This window comes from Eschrichtius robustus, chromosome 13 (genome assembly GCF_028021215.1).
Source record: "Eschrichtius robustus isolate mEscRob2 chromosome 13, mEscRob2.pri, whole genome shotgun sequence".
NCBI lineage: Eukaryota > Metazoa > Chordata > Mammalia > Artiodactyla > Eschrichtiidae > Eschrichtius > Eschrichtius robustus.
The window spans coordinates 95,352,761-95,369,796 of record NC_090836.1 but is presented as its reverse complement, the minus strand read 5'-3'; the positions used below and the strand labels follow the sequence as shown (position 1 = coordinate 95,369,796).

Here is a 17,036-nt window from a genome sequence, read left to right as displayed (position 1 = left end):
CACAGCCAATCTTGTTTCATCTATATTTCCATCCTTTTCTCCCACCCCTAGCTTATTTAGAAACAAACTCTAGACTTTATATAATTTTAACTGTAAATATTTCAGTATTATCTCTAAAAAACAGGGACTCTTTATTTTAAGCATAACCACAATATCATGATCACACTTAAAAATAATGAACATAATACCATTGTCACATCTTAAAAATCAAGTTTGTCTTGGCTTTGGCCACCACTATATCCCCAAACCTAAAATAAGGTCTAGTATACAATAGGTGTTCAAGAAATAGGTGTTGAATACAGGAATGACTTACCTCTTCAAGGGTCTCAAATATGACAACCTTCCAGTGTCTCAATATCTCTGAAGCTTTCTCTGTTTAGTTATATTTGTCCACTCTGTACACATTTTCATGTTAACTACTTTTGGTCTGAATATTACTATTCGATACCTCTTCTAGTCCTGGCGGAAGAGAGATAGGACACATTAGGGAAGGAAAAGAACAGCAACAACAGTCAACAAATATCTCCTTTCTCCAATTGAATGTTTGACTCCATGTTAAGTTGCTGAGATCCCGTGGTGACTAAGACACCACTGAATAAAATAATTTCAAAGTTCATGTAGAAGAATGAAGACACAGCAATAACCAGATCGTATGTAAGAGAAGAATATTGGGGAAGAACTTGGCTTATTAGAGATCAGAACATATTAAGGCCTCTATAATCAAATCCAAATGCTGCTGGCAAGGAAGCAATACACATTATCAGTGGAACAGAACAGCAAGATCAGAACTAGATCAACATAGCCGTGAGAATCCAATATGTGGCAGAGATGGCATTTCAGTGCAGTTGAAAAAGGAGTGATGGTTTAATTAATGAAACTTACACAACAGCTAGCTTTTATAAGAAAGTTGAAACCTGATTTTACATTATATACATAAATAAACCCCAGATGGATTAAAGAGTTAATAGCCAAATAATAATAATAATAAATATCTTGAAAGAAAACACAAAGATGACAAGAGCAGTCTCGAGTATTAAAAAAACAAAAAAAAATCATATTTAAAAAGAAAGACATTTTACTCCACAAATTACTTTCATGGCCACAGACATCATTCACAAAGTCAATATAAAAACAAAAAATTTGATTATGAAATTATTTGCAACACAGATATCAAAGAAAAGGTCTCTCATATGCAAAGAGCTCTTACAAACTAATAAGAATTGAATGAAGAGGATTGGAGTCAAACAAAGGATAAGACTAAGCAGGACATGGTGCAAATCCAAACGGCCAGAGAATACAAGGAAAGTGCACAAGCTCACTAGTTGTAGAGGAACTTGAAATTAAAGTAACTATGAGATTTAATTTTATCCCCATCAAACTGGCAAAAACTAGAAATAATACTAACACCTATTGCTGGAGTAGATGTGGAGAAAGAGTAGACTCATGAATTGTTGGAGAAAATGTGACTCATTACAGCATTTTTGGAAAGCCAACTGGCAACACTAACTGAAATTTAAAAATACATATACCCTTCAACTGAGCAATCCCACTCCTGGGGATCTAATCCATCGAAATAAAAACGCCATTGGAAAGGATGTATGTACAAGAATGTTTATTGCAGCACTGTTATAGTGGAAGGGGGGATAGTACCAAGAAATAAAGTGAATGCCTGTCAGTAGAAGGCTGGATGAAGAAATGACAGTAATTCCTCACTATGAAATATTATGCTGCCATTAAAAGAATGAATTAGAGCTATGGCAGCTGACTCAGAGAGAATCCCATGAGTGTTGTTGTTTGAAGGATAAAGCAAAATGAAGAAAGGTTGCCTCCTAGATTTCCACTTTGCAAAACAATGACCAACCCCATCCTGTGAATGTGCATATGGGTAGATGCTGGTGTGTGTTTACATGCGAATGTTATCTGCATGTATATTTTATTTACAATTGTATGAACGTGTAGAAATACACAGGTTGTTAACATGGGGATGAAGGAGATGGGAGAGTGATCTATGCAGGGAGGAGGGAGACAAGCAAAAGAGAAAAAAAGAAGGTCTGGGGACTTCCCTGGCAGTCCAGTGGTTAAGACTTCACCTTCCAATGCAGGGGGTGTGGGTTCGATCCTGGTCGGGAGCTAAGATCCCACGTGCCTTGTGGCCAAAAAACCAAAACATAAAACAGAAGCAATATTGTAACAAATTCAATAAAGATTTTAAAAATGGTCCACATCAAAAAAAAAACAAAAAATCTAAAAAAAAAAAGAAAAAAGAAGGTCTGAAAGAGAGCTGGTATGTTCTGCTTTATCCCAGTTATGCCCTTTTGCAGATTATCTCCAGGTAGATCTACGTAGAAACACAGAGGAAAACATGGGAGAATGGATAGCACAAGAGAGCATGGCTTGTCCAGAGAAAGAAAAGGAGTGTGGCGGGAACAGTGTGTATGTGGAGATGGGGAGAGCAGGACAGAGGAGTGGGGGAGGGTGAAACAATGGGTGAGATTGGAGGACCCAGGGCCAGGTCTCACAAACCGCGTATAGATTCCGTTACAGGTTCTAAGCAGGGAGATGCTACAACCTCACACCTTTCCTGAGTATCTATGTACCACACAGTCCTGGGTGCGCGATATAAATTAACCCATACTCTACTGAGGGCATCAATATTAGTTTTCCCATTTCCCAGATGAAGAAATTGAGGCTCCGGGGGCGAAGCACCTTCCCCAGGGTCTCTGGGACTCTAACGCAGTCTTCTCACTCCAGACTCCACATTCTTTCCACTAACCATTCAGTTTGGCTTCCACAGCTAAATATAATCCCCTTAGTGGAGGAGGCGGGCCTAGGTGTGAGCCCCGAAGCCCCCTGTGGGAACAGAAAGAAGACAAGAGCTCAGTAGTTATCTATTTGTCACTGAGTCTCAAGCAGAAGGGAGAAGGCAGCTGACCCACAGACACTCTCCCCACTCTGGGGTCCTGATTACCTGCTGGCTGAGGCTGTGCAGGCAGGCAGAGCTGTGTGCAAACTGTGAACCTGCTGTTTGCTGGCTGTTTGGCTTGGCATGCTTAACCTCCCTGAGCCTCCATTTCCCCAAGGTTTCTGCAGCATTAAAGGAGAAAGGGCCCTGGCACACGATAGGCAATTTGCAAATATGGGACTCTAGAGCATGAGAGCCTCAGGGCTGGAATCGACTTTGTCCCTTATGAGCTGTGTAGCCTGGGGCAGAGTGCTTAATCTCTCTGTGCCTTGGGTTCTCCATCTGTGAAATGAGAGCCACGACAGAACGTCCCTCGAGGGCTGGCTGGGAGGATTACCTGAGTTCAGACGGTGTGAAAGCTACCTGCAAATGTCACGGGGAGTGGGTAGTCAACAGGAGTCCCATCATTAAAGAAAATATTATGACTTTTTCTCCTCTTCCCTCCCCTTCCGCTCACCCCAGCCCATTTAGCAATGAACATGTATCGAGGGCCTGTTCTGTGCCAAACTCTGGGCAAGATGCAAAGGACACGACGAGGAGCACGAGGGACAAGGACCCAGCCTCTCAGAACTCAGGGCTTATCAGGAAACACACGAAACAACATTTGAGGCACAGGAGGGCGAGACCCAAGGAAGGAGGTTGAGGGAGCCCAGTTAGGGCACCAAGCCTGGCTGGGTCTGGGGGCAGGGCTCCACCCAGGCCTTCGGAAGCCCCACATCCACCTGGGAGACAGTGAATTCCAAGCAGGCCCTTGGGGCGGGCTGACCGGCTGGTGCCCAGTGAGTTACTAGGCTTGGATCATAGACAGCCCACAAAAGTGCAAGAGACTCCAACTGCCCCTGAGGGGGTATTCAGGCACCCACGGGTTGTTGAAGAGGAACCTATTTTAGGGGAAGAGGAACTCGGCACCCTGCAGAACCCATCAGGGGTCAGTAGAGAGGGCCATCGTCCACCCTCATCAGGCCTGGCCAAAGCAGGGCACGGTGCTGGGCCCCATCCTGCAGGTGCTCAGAACCTGGCTACCCTCCCCACCCACCACGGAGCCCCTTCAGCTGTTTTGACCACTTCCATAAGGAACCGGGTCAGCCACATTTATGGAATTGGTGGTGTACTTAGCAGAACATATTAACAAATCACTTGTAATGAAAACTTAGGGGAGGAGAGACTCCCCCACCCAACTCAGTCCTCATGACTTCGACAGCCCCATGAAGCCACCATTACGCCCATTTTACAGATGAGCAAATGGAGGCATGGAGAGGTCAGTAACCTGTCCCGAGCTCACATAGCTTGGGAGGGAGGGGTGGAGCCAGGATTGCTAGAGCCCCTGGCCCCATGGTCAGCCTGTCAGTTCTTCCCACATTCTGGTCTTTGGGTCTATATGATGCCAACAGCTCCTTCACTTGCATCCCAGGCCTAGAGAAGGAACTCTGCCAGGCTCAGAACACTTTGCTATTGAGCCACCCTCGGGTAAGACTAATGCCCCTTTAAGCCTGCAAGGCAGGGAAGACGGATCCTGAAAGCCAGGATGGTGAGCTTTGGGACTGCTATTCAATTGAAGAGGCAAAGGTCACTTCCTCCAGGAAGTCTTCCCTGCCTTCCCTGTCCGTGCTGTGCTCCTGTCACACCGTGGCCCTCCCTTATCACTCCACATTCAGTCTTTGGTTCCTGCCAATAGCAGACTTGGTTTTGTTCATCTTTGTATCCATCACACAGAGCTTGGCACACAGTACGTACTGTGCCTGGTGCAAGGTCCTCCCTGACCTGCCCCACCTCCCTTTCCAGCCTGATCTCTGCCAGTTCCTCCGGGCACGTTGGCCAAACAGAATTACCTGTAGCTCCCAGAAGTTCACTGTGATTGCAATTAAACAATCAATTGTGTAATCGATGACTTGACATCTGCCTCCTGTGCATGTGTGATCCTGGTGGCACCGGTTTTGTTCACTGATGTGTCTTGACACATAATAGGTGCTCAACAAACTTTTGCTGAGTGAATGTTCACATCCCCTATCTTTGCATCTACTGTTCCCTCTGCCTAGAAAACCCTTCCTGGTCTTCTCTGCTCTTTGTCTTCTGCTTCTCCTTTAAGACCCAGCTCAGCTGTCACCACCTCCTGGAAGCCCTTGCAGAATACCCGGAGGGCATTCCCTGCCCTCCCTCCACTTGCAGGCCTCTCTCCACTCTGCTGATTGTTTCTGAGCAGGGCCCACATCTTTTCCATTTTGCAGTTTATTCAAAGCACATAACACTCAGTAGGAGCTCAACATGTCGCTAATATTTATTTAGGGCTTACTATGGAGGAGGAACTGCAAATGCTTTTTATTTCATTTCATTATCAGAACAGCACCTCGAGGCAAGCGTGCTTCCCCATTTTCCAGACAGGCCGGCTGAGACTTGGGAATGTTTGGTCACTTGCCCGAAGCCACACCGCTAGGAGGCAGCAGAACTGGCACCTGATCCCCTGTGGCCCAACCCTGCCACCTCAGCAATGCCTCCTTCTCCATCTGCCTGAAATCCACATGGAGAGGAGTGCCCTCCCTTTTCTTTCCTACTGGTCACCTCCCCAGCTTCCACATCTCCCAGAAACCTCTGAAACGTCCCCTATTCTTCTCAGAAACCTCCAGCATCTTCTTCTGAAGATACTGTCAACAATCCTGTGCAGAGTTCCAGGCCAACTCTCCCAGGATGTCCCAGTCAGATGGTCCCCATTTCCTTCCTCCTCTTGCCTGCTTGAGCGTCCATGTTGCTCCCTACTGACCCAGGGGTTTTTACTGTGCAGTCCACACATATTTGGTGAGCACCTACTATGTGCCAGACCCCATGTGAGAGGCAGGGAATATAATAGCAACACAACCAAGCGCCTACCCTTACACTATAAATAAGAAAATAAATACATATGTGAGGTGAGAGGTGCTGCAAAGGGTTAAGGAGAGAAATTATACAGGTAAGGAAATAGGATGATGGAAGAGGGGCAGGTGGGCTTTTATATCAGGTGGTCAGTTGAGCAGACTGCTGCGGGAATAAAGGATTGAGCCAGCTGCCAGGAGATGAGCATCCCAGGCAGCGGAAGTGTTATGCAAAGGCACTGGGGTAGGCGTGGGGCCATGGGATCCAGAATAGGAGTCTGACTGCAGGAGACGGTGGTAAGAAGGGAGAGCATGGAAGAGGAGAGGCTAAGAGGTGGCTGAGCCTGGTCAAGAAGGACATTCAAGACCCATTCTCTGTCTCCTCCCAAACTTACTCACCCAAGTGCACTACCTTCCTCTCATTTTCTCCATCCCCCGTTGGATTCCTTTTCCCCTAAAAGTCACTGGAAATCACCTTTTCTCCCTGCCCTTTAACATTGTTTCTTGCTTCTCCTCTGCATCTTTATGTGACCGCTGTATTTTACTCTATTACTTTATTATCCATTTTCTATCATAATTTTCTTTGCTGTAGCTCAGTTCCTGGTGAAATCCCACACCAACCCCAGAGGTGGGAGGTGGCGGGGAAGAAGCATCGGACGGATTCAGAGCTCAGACTAGGGGTAGAAGTCCCAGTGGGAAAGCTACTTCTCTGTGGGAATTCTTGTCACGGGCACCTCTACGCATGGATTTTCAGCTTCCGGTTCTCACCGGGCTCAGAACTAAACATGCAGCCCTGCTCCACTCTCCCAGCGCCTCCAGCATCAGACACCGGGGGCTCCCTGAGGTTTCCTCGACTCCTCTCAGCTCTGCAAGGAGTAAAACCTGCCTGCTGTCTCCTAGCATCTCCTTTCCTCCCCATCCCAGAGCCTGACACCCCCATCAGGGCATCTCTGCAGCAGATGCCCCAGCATGGGGCTGAACAGCGAGGCAGGCTGGAAGCTTCTGGTGATCCACAGCGGGCTGGATGTGCAGACGAGAGAGCAGAGCAGGCCCAGGAGGAGCAGCGTGGGCCAGGAAACCAGGCCAGTGCTGGCCTCCCAGGTCCGACTCTGGTACTGCCTTATCTCTTGTCTGCTCCCAGTCCTCCCATAGCATCTTGGGGCACCTTCACCTTTCCCAACCACACCCCAACCCCACCCCCACCTGCCAAGCTCCAGGGGCTTTTAGACACCTACTCCTACTATTTTCCAAATGCTTATATCTTGTTTAATCCCCACAACCCTAACCTTATTCATTCAGTCAAAAACCATTCACTGAGCACCTACAATATTCCAAGCACTTTCTAGGCATCGGGGATACTGCAATGAACGAGTACCATTCGAGTATCACACATGTGCTCTGACATCCCGGGGGAAGTGGGAGGCTGGGGACAGACTTCAGATAATAAATAAGAGAATGTCAAGTTGCAACAAGCACGGTGATGAAAACAAAACAGGTCAATGTCATATAGAGTGACATTTTAGATTGTGTGACCAGCAATGCCTCTCTGGGGGTGATATTTCAGCTAAGACTTGAATGATGTGCTAGGGGTCCAGCCTTCAGGGAGGACAGCATCCAACAGAGGGAACAGCGAGTGCAAAGGACTTACTTCAGGTGGGAACCATCGAGACACCTATCACCCCATTTACAGATGAGGAAGCTCAGAAGGGATAAATCCCAGCCCAGGGTCACACAGAGAGTAAGCAGCAGAGCTGGGATTCAAACCCAGGTCCATCTGACTCCACGGCCTGTTCTCTTCCCACTTCATTGCTCCTGCCAGGCAAGGACGGTGATGCCCATGGATGGCTCGTTACCCCACGCACAGCAGTTTCTCTGGATTCAGCCCCAGCCTCCCTGAGATTCCTCATCCGACTTCAGGTCTCTGCATTTGCACGTGCTGTTCCCCTGCTTGCAATGCCCTCCTCTCTTCCTTGACCAGTTGTGAGCTTTTCCCCTGGCCTTTGAGGGTGAGCTTGTCACCAAAGCCTTCTGGGACACTCCAAGACAGAAATAAATGCTTCTTGCCCTGGGCTTTCACAGCACATGTCTTCATTTTGTTCATTTATTCCTCAAATGTGTACTATGGACCCACTATGTGCCAGCCATTAAATAGAAATTCCAAACCCAGAGAGAAGTGCCACAAGAGGAGAAGGGGAGTTGTAGGAGCACACAGAAGGGAATGCCGGACACCCCAGATCTTCCTGGGCCTGGGTCGCAGTGCCTTGGAATTAGCTGTCTGCTTGACGATCTCCCTGATTTGGGTATTTTCATCTCATCTGCCTCCCTAGCACCTTAGCACATTGCCTGGCACAGAGCAGGCATGCATTTGGATTTTTATATCCACAAAGTAGTTTGTTTGTACAGGGTGTCCGCTCTGTGCTAGGCACTGTTCTAAGTGTTGGAAATACGAGAACACAGCAGACCAAAATCCCTGCCTTCGTGAGGCTTCATTCTAGTGAGCATAGAATGTAATTGAATGAATGATTGCCATTCCCGATTAATTCATTCACATGCTGAAAAGACATAGAACGGGAGCAGGGAGTGAAGAGGCAGTAGCACGGAACAAAACTGTGCAGGTGGCCAAAGCAGAATCGTCAGTTTCCCCCGCTCCCCGCAGCCCACTCATGCTCCAACCAGCTTCTTCCTCAGAGCGATGCATCTCAGCCGCGGACACCAATATTCATCAGTTTTCTCCCCAATACCCCAAGTCCCTCAATTTCTTTCCACCCCCATTGCCATATACTGGTCTAGCCCACCATTGTCTCTCGCTTGCATCCCAGCCATAGCTGCCATACTGTCTCCATGCCTCCAGGTTTGCTTCTCACACTTCCTTTCCCACCAGTCTCCTCCAGGTGGCTTCTTATGCTTCAGTCTCCCTTCCATGGCCTCCAGGCTCTTAGCCTAAAACATTCCCCATCATTATCTTTATTTTTTTATATTTATTTATTATTTATTTATTTATTTTCCTTATTCTTTTGGCTGCATCAGGTCTTAGTTGTGGCACGCGGGATCTTTCGTCATGGCGAGCAGTCTCTTCATTGCGGCGCTCGGGCTTCTCTCTAGTTGTGGTGCGTTTTTTTGGTTTTTGTTTTTTGGTTTTTTTCCCTCTCTCTCTAGTTGTGGCGCATGGGCTCTGTAGTTTGAGGCACGTTGGCTCTCTCATTGAGGCGCTCGAGCTCAGTAGTTGTGGCACGTGGGCTTAGTTGCCCTGCGGCATGTGGGATCTTAGTTCCCTGACTAGGGATCAAACCCGTGTCCCCTGCACTGGAAGGTGGATTCTTTACCACTGGACCACCAAGGAAGGCCCCCCCTCATTATCTTTAAATTTCTTAGCATCTTTTCCCTAAAACTGGCCAATCCTCTTTTCCCTCCTGCGCACGCTTCTGCACCTTTGCACAGGCTGTTCCCTCAATCTGGAATGCCCTTCCTCTTCTCAGCTCCCCTCCACCCTCCCACCCCCATCTTAGCCTAGCTGACTCTGAGTTAATTTCAGTTTAAATGTCCTGTTCTCCAGGAGGATGTCCCTCACACCTTAGGTTGGGTTTAGTCTCCCTGATCCATGGCCCTACAGCATCCCTCACCTAACATTCTCCTCACTTTAATGTGGCTCTTCCTCACCTGTCTCCTCCTTCTGCTTGTCTTCAGGTCCTTGGAGGAAGGGACCATGTTTGTCCTACTCAACATCCCTGGGAAATCTACTATGTGTACCTGACACATAGTAGGTGCTTGATTTGTTGAACGAATAGATGAACAAATGAATAAACTATGAAACTTGGATCTAGTAGAACTTGAAGCAATGCAAAATGTTCAAATCTCTGCTGTCCCGCCTAACTTGATATATGACCTTGGGACTTGATTTGTGACCTCTCTGACCCTCTGTTTCCTCACCTATAGGATAAGATAGTAATATGCATTTGCAGTGTTGTTGGAATGGTAAGTGTAAGAACCTGTGTGGCAATTTGTATGGAAACACAAAAGACCCCGAATAGCCAAAGCAATCTTGAGAAAGAAAAACGGAGCTGGAGGAATCAGGCTCCCTGACTTCAGACTATACTACAAAGCTACAGTAATCAAGACACTATGGTACTGGCACAACAACAGAAATATAGATCAATGGAACAGTATAGAAAGCCCAGAGATAAACCCACGGACATACAGTCACCTTATCTTTGATAAAGGAGGCAAGACTATACAGTGGAGAAAAGACAGCCCCTTCAATAAGTGGTGCTGGGAAAACTGGGCAGCTACATGTAAAAGAATGAAATTAGAACACTCCCTAACACCATAAACAAAAATAAACTCAAAATGGATTAAAGACCTAAATGTAAGGCCAGACACTATCAAACTCTTAGAGGAAAACATAGGCAGAACACGCTATGACATAAATCACAGCAAGATCCTTTTTGACCCACCTCCTAGAGAAATGAAAATAAAAACAAAAATAAACAAATGGGACCTAATGAAACTTAAAAGCTTTTGCACAGCAAAGGAAACCATAAACAAGACAAAAAGACAACCCTCAGAATGGGAGAAAATATTTGCAAATGAAGCAACTGACAAAGGATTAATCTCCAAAATTTACAAGCAGCTCATGCAGCTCAATATCAGAAAAACAAACAACCCAATCCAAAAATGGTCAGAAGACCTAAATAGACATTTCTCCAAAGAAGATATACAGATTGCCAACAAACACATGAAAGAATGCTCAACGTCATTAATCATTAGAGAAATGCAAATCAAAACTAGAGTGAGGTATCACCTCACACCAGTCAGAATGGCCATCATCAAAAAATCTACAAACAGTAAATGCTGGAGAGGGTGTGGAGAAAAGGGAACCCTCTTGCACTGTTGGTGGGAATGTAAATTGATACAGCCACTCTGGAGAACAGTATGCAGGTTCCTTAAAAAACTAAAAATAGAACTACCATATGACCCAGCAATCCCACTACTGGGCACATACCCTGAGAAAAACCATAATTCAAAGAGTCATGTACCAAAATGTTCATTGCAGCACTATTTACAATAGCCAGGACATGGAAGCAACCTGTGCCCATCAACAGATGAATAGATAAAGAAGATGTGGCACATATATACAATGGAATATTACTCAACCATAAAAAGAAACAAAATTGAATTATTTGTAGTGAGGTGGATGGACCTAGAGTCTGTCATACAAAGTAAGTCAGAAAGAGAAAAACAAATACCATATGTTAACACATATATATGGAATCTTAAAAAAAAAAAAATGGTCGTGAAGAACCTAGGGGCAAGACGGGAATAAACACACAGACCTACTAGAGAATGGACTTGAGGATGTGGGGAGGGGGAAGGGTAAGCTGAGACAAAGTGAGAGAATGGTATGGACATATATACACTACCAAACGTAAAATAGCTAGTGGGAAGCAGCCCCATAGCACAGGGAGATCAGCTCGGTGCTTTGTGACCACCTAGCGGGGTGGGATAGGGAGGGTGGGAGGGAGGGAGACGCAAGAGGGAAGAGATATGGGGACATATGTATATGTGTAACTGATTCACTTTGTTATAAAGCAGAAACTAACACACACCATTGTAAAGCAATTATACTCCAATAAAGATGTTTAAAAAAAAGAAAAGAATCTGTGTGAAAATATGTGACACCTAGAAGTTACTCCCTTAAATCCTTGCCAAATCTGTGGATGAGAAGCAAATAGCCTTGGTGTAATATCCTTATTCAGAAAGCTTATATCTTGGGTCAAGGCACAGAGGTTAAGACCTAGGGCTGTTTGCTGGGCTTCTGGGCTAGAGCTCTGCCACTCACTCACTGTCACTCACAACCTTAGGCTAGATGTTTAAACCATTATGTGACTCAGGTTCCTCATCTGTAAAATGGTTCCTCCCTCATAGGATTGCTGTGGGACTCAACCTAGATCAGTGCCTGGCGTGTTAGCTATTGTCATGGTTATTTACACATAACACTGACAACCACACTGTAAGGCTTCTGCCAGTGGCCCTCCTGACAGATGAAGAGAGATTTCCAGAGAGGTTAAGTGACTGCCCAAGGTCATACAATGAGGAAATGGCAGCCTTGTGCTTCAAGGCCAGGTCTGCTGTGCCCAAATCCCATGTTATTTCCACTCCATCAAAGAAGGAGCTCAAAATAGGCCTGTGGCATTTCAGCTAATTTCCTCTAAGCCCTTACCAAGTCACCAACTGCAGGCTCACAAAGCTGCTCCCCTAAGAGCATCCATTCAGCAGCTGCTAAGTATGTGTGCCTGGTGGATCCAAAGCATCTAATGTGGTTTGCACCAAGCCAGGTCTTCCCAGGTAGCCTTGCCTGGTCTGCAGAAGGGACCGCAGGAGTAGAGCTAGGCTGGGGAGGGGGAAGGGGAGTGGTACATGAGTTAGATGGAAGAAGAGGCTGGAAACCAATCTGGATATAAATGGGGGGAGGAGAAATGAGAGGCAAGTCACACTTACTGAGTGCCTACTACGTGCCAGGTACACCATTTAAAACACACTAGAATCACTCAGACTTTATTTATCAAGTATCTATTATGTATCAAGCCCTGCACTAGGTCCCAAAGATACAATCGTGAACAAGACACAGCTATTGACCTCAAAGGGCTCACAGGTCAGTGAGAGAGCTGACACAGGCACAAAATAAAGTGCTACAAATGGGATGGTAGAATCTGAGCAGGGTGGAAGCTGTGAAAAGCAGGGAGTAACTGGGAACAACTTCAGAAAGGGGGAGGCAGTACTATGTGCTCATTTTACATGTGGTGAAACTGAGGCTCTAGGAAGCCGACTTGTATGAATCCTGCAGTTACCAAGTAGCACAGAGGCAAGCTGTGCCCCCAGGCCTGTTCTGTCTCCAGAAGTGTCTGTTCTCTCCACACCATCAACCTAAAGCTGTTACGTGTCCCCTCACCCACTTTCCTTTACTCAATGATTATCTGGCTTGAAGATTAATCAAATGCTGCTAAAGCTGCAGCCACTGTCAGTGGCTAAGATGTTAGCTGCTTCTGCAGTCAAACAGAAGCTTTTGAGCCTCTGTTACTGATTCTGTCAGAGCAAAAGATTCAGGGGTTGGTCTGAAAGGGATGGGGGAATAAGGAGGGTTCTATCTCCAGTCTGAAAGGACTTCTTGGACAGGTCAAAGGCAACCAAGGTGACAGGAGTAAGTGAGAGCAAGCTTCTCAGGCTCATGTGACTGCGCCCAAACTTCTCTCCACTCCCCCCAAAAGGCCCGTTTAAGAAGGCTTCCTGCTTGCCCCTCACTTTTTTCTCAAGGAAGGGAGCCAAGAAAATCACTCATCTGAACCCCTGGCTGAACTTGCTAGGCTCCCTGCTGAGTGAGATCAGCATATCAGTGCCTCTCCATCCCAATTCCCACCCCCATCCTCAAAGGACAAGAAACCAAACAGGAGAAATCCTCAGTCCGCAAAAGTAGCTCTTGCTATATATACCCTAAAGGTACCTTAGCAGAAGTTGCTGTAATCTTGGTCTTGTTCTCCAGACACCAGGACCCTCTCCAAGGTGCCAGGAGCACAGCGATTACCCCTCACAGGAGTCCTTCCTTTCTGAGCAGGGAAAAGAGAGCGAGAGAAGGAAGTTTCGTGGAGGATGGAGAAACAGGTAGTTTTTCTACACCAAAAAAAAAAAAAAAAAAAAGTATTGGCCATACCTTCAGACCAACTCTGAGCTAAGGGAAAGACGTTAGGCAATACCAAAGAAAGTCTGTTTTGAATTCAGTCATCTTTTATATACTCTTTGATAACCAGATCACTAAGAAATTGTCAAGCAAATTATCTCCAGACAAAAATGGAAGAAGAAAGAAGAAAGTATAGAATAGTTGAGTTATGAAATTGAAACATCTCTAATCCCCAACTGACCCATCAGACTTACACCTCTCTCTAGGATCCTCCCCCCACCCAAAATTAAAAACAGTGCACCTACATCATGTCGCATGTGCTCTCCCTCACCAACTAGGAAACTGATCAGAGGGAAATATAATCAGTAGCAGCAGGAATCTGATGGGATTCTTTTTCCAGGGGTCACATTAAGGAAAAGTTGCATGTATAGAAACAAGAGGTGACACTGTAATTAACACAAGATAACCATTCTGCTGAGGAAAAGGGGAGAGTTATGATGTGTTTCCTTATTCACAGCAGGGAGGTTTTTATCTCTTCCCATCCAGTTCACAAATGACATGGGAAACTTAGAAGGACTCACATTTCACCCACTTCCCCTGCAAACATGTTTATCCTTGAGATGAAAATCATCGCCCAAGCCCCAGCCTCCAGTCACCCTTTTGCACCCTTTTCCATGAATAATCTTTCCAAGATGTCTGCTTGTAGGAGCAAGATTTGGGATTTCACGGAAAACTACAGAGACACACATACACACACACCCTGTTAGCTAGAAAGAGACAGAGACAGAGAGAAACTACCAAAAGGAGAACAGCTAACGTGCCAACAAAATAAAACAGATCCCCCAAACAGCAAAGTGCAAAAGATGATTTAAAAAACACATAGAGACCGTGTTTGTAATTACCCGTCCAGGTTATATTTTCAGGGCTTCCAGGCAAAGAAACGGCTGGTTGAAGTTTTGTGCCCGTCTGATTGTGATGGGAGGGTTGTATTTGAAGCTCTGGGCACGTAGAGATGGAATGAGAAGGAGGCTGAGCTGGTAGAAACACCGAGGGGGAAGGGAAGGGGAGAGAGTGTGAGAGAGAGAGAGAGGGAGAGGGAAAGGGAGAGGGAGCGGAGCTATCTCTAGCTACGCCTTCCTCTAAGCTCCGGGAGCCCAGGAGAGAGCTCATTTCAGGATCTGGGAGAGGGGTAAAAAGAGGAAAGGCAGCCCCCGCTCTGCCCCGGCCTTGCTGCCCCCGAGGGAAGGGAGGACTCTGGCCCGCGCCCCCCTCCTGGCGGGCCGCCGGGGGAGCCGGGGAGCGCGCGAAGCGGGCGGCGCAGGGAGCTGTCCAGTTCAGCACCACCCGGTAATGCAGTAGGTGGGAGCGCCTCCGCCGGGGGCCGAGCCGGCAGGGAGTGGGGTGGGAAGGGGCAGGCGGGCGGCCCATCCTGCAGCAAGACGCCGGCTCCCTTGTTTCCAGGAGCTTTGCAGAAAGGGGGAGGGAAACCCGCCTCGATTCTCTGGGAGAAACCCCCTCCCTCCCCCACTTCGCCAACACTACCACCGCCACCAACAACAATAACCGCCGCCGCTGCTCGTCCTGCCGCCGCCGCCGCCGCGCCTGCCCGCCCTGCTGCTGCAGCTGCCGCTGCCGGGGCACAACCATGGAAGGCGAGACCCCCGCACCTGTTCAGCTGAAATCAAGGGCTTACAGAATACTGGGAAGTCTGGTCTGAAACGAAAACGCCCGAGACCCCCCCCCCCCCAAGGAAGAGAACTGGCGAAGCAAAGGATTTTCATGGCGCAGGCCGCAGAGCCGAGAGCGAAGACGGAAGGTTGCATCTCGGCTTTTACAATCTCTAACTGTCTAGGTCCCGACCATGAGAGACTGTGTTGAGAATGCGGCTGATCCCTGGTTCACTGTGGAAGCCCTTTCCAAATTAGCTATCACATATGGAAACTGGAGACCAGAATTTTAGGAAAAGAGATTAAGGCATCTCACTTTGGGGGGGTGGGGGGTGTCTTTTTATTTTTCCTTTTTTTTTTTTTTTTTTTTTTAATCACTGCAACTGGAACAGTTTCTGATCTCAAAAGGCAAGCCTCTCTTCCCGTGTGATCTTTATAATTTACACTCTTTTCCGTGAGCTTTCTTACCTCCCTTTTTTTATATCTCTCCATATCCTCTATTAACACATATATCCATTATATTAGTAGTGGAATTCTTTTTATTTTTTTGCTTTAGTACTCGCACCCTCACACACACTCTCCCGAGAACCAGAAGTCGGTTGGGTGTTTATATAATGAAGAATTATGGGGCTGTTTGATCGAGGTGTTCAAATGCTTTTAACCACCGTTGGTGCTTTCGCTGCCTTCAGTCTGATGACCATAGCTGTGGGAACCGACTATTGGCTCTACTCCAGAGGGGTTTGCAAGACCAAAAGTGTCAGTGAGAATGAAACCAGCAAAAAGAACGAGGAAGTTATGACCCATTCTGGATTATGGAGAACCTGCTGCCTGGAAGGTATTTGATTTCCCATCTCCTCCCCCCCTCCACCCCCCCTCCTCTTCTCACTCCCCCTCCCCACCCGCCTCCAAATAAGTTCCCTTTACATTCCACCATTTTCTTACTTCACTCCTTCCACCACAGATCAAGGTTGGTTGGGTTAGTTTCAGAGGAAAGAAAATCAATAAGCAAAAACCATAGTCAACTCTCAAGCCTCCACCACCCCCCTTCCTTCAAACCTCTTCATTGAAATAATCTATGATATGATGAAAACAACAAGAGATTGTCTTTAAAAGTCAAATGTGCTCCACCTGCTTTGGAATCATTAGGATTTGCCTTTGGATGTAGTATGGCCATCTATGAGGGGGTAAAAAATAACTGCTCCTCTTTTCGTAATGAAGAATTCCAAAATGCTCTTCCTTTCCCCTCCTCCTCCCCTTACTCCCCAAAAGTTCCAGACACCTCATCATCTGCAAATCCCCTTTTTTTAAAAAAATCTGTTTTTTCTAAGAACCCATATTTGGTAAATCCTAATTATTCCAGGATCGCAAGCTGAGTTCAAGAGCATTTCGTAATGTCTATGAGCCACACATATTGTTCGAGGCGACTGGCTGTGTGTGTATGTGTGTTTTAACGTTTACAAAGTCTAAAAACACGTACGTCTCTCACAGGAGACAGACCCAAGTTCTAATAAACAGCAATTCACTTGCAGGTCAGGCTGAGAACCAATTCACTTCCACTCAGAGTGACATGTCTATTATCCAGAAGCATGTAGAATCAGCGTTGCAGCCAGCTTGGGAATCAGACATTGTGCAGGGAGGCTGGGAGGGAGACGAGGGCATGGGGAGGTTGAGGGGGTACAGGAGAGAGCAGTGGGTCAGGGGTGTCAGTGGTTTGCCTTGATCTTGCAGGGTCATTGGGACACGTGTGCCTGTGCATGTGCTGTGGGCAAAGCGGTCCCCACGGTGGAAAGGCTGGAAGATCAGGGTACGGATGAAAGCATGTGCTTTGAGACACATTAATAAACACAGGGGAGAAAAACTCCTGCAGGTCATACAACCTGCATTTAGCAACAGAC

At 46.7% G+C, this 17,036-nt stretch overlaps 1 protein-coding gene across 1 annotated transcript in view; it reads left to right on the top strand.

Annotated features, from left to right (window-relative positions):
* The first annotated feature begins 15,765 nt into the window (after positions 1–15,765).
* Positions 15,766–17,036, top strand: part of CACNG2 (calcium voltage-gated channel auxiliary subunit gamma 2) — a 117,831-nt gene continuing 116,560 nt past the window's right edge. The window contains exon 1 of the mRNA XM_068561145.1: positions 15,766–15,976. Coding sequence (XP_068417246.1) covers positions 15,766–15,976 — 211 coding nt within the window. The remainder of the gene's footprint in view (positions 15,977–17,036) is intronic.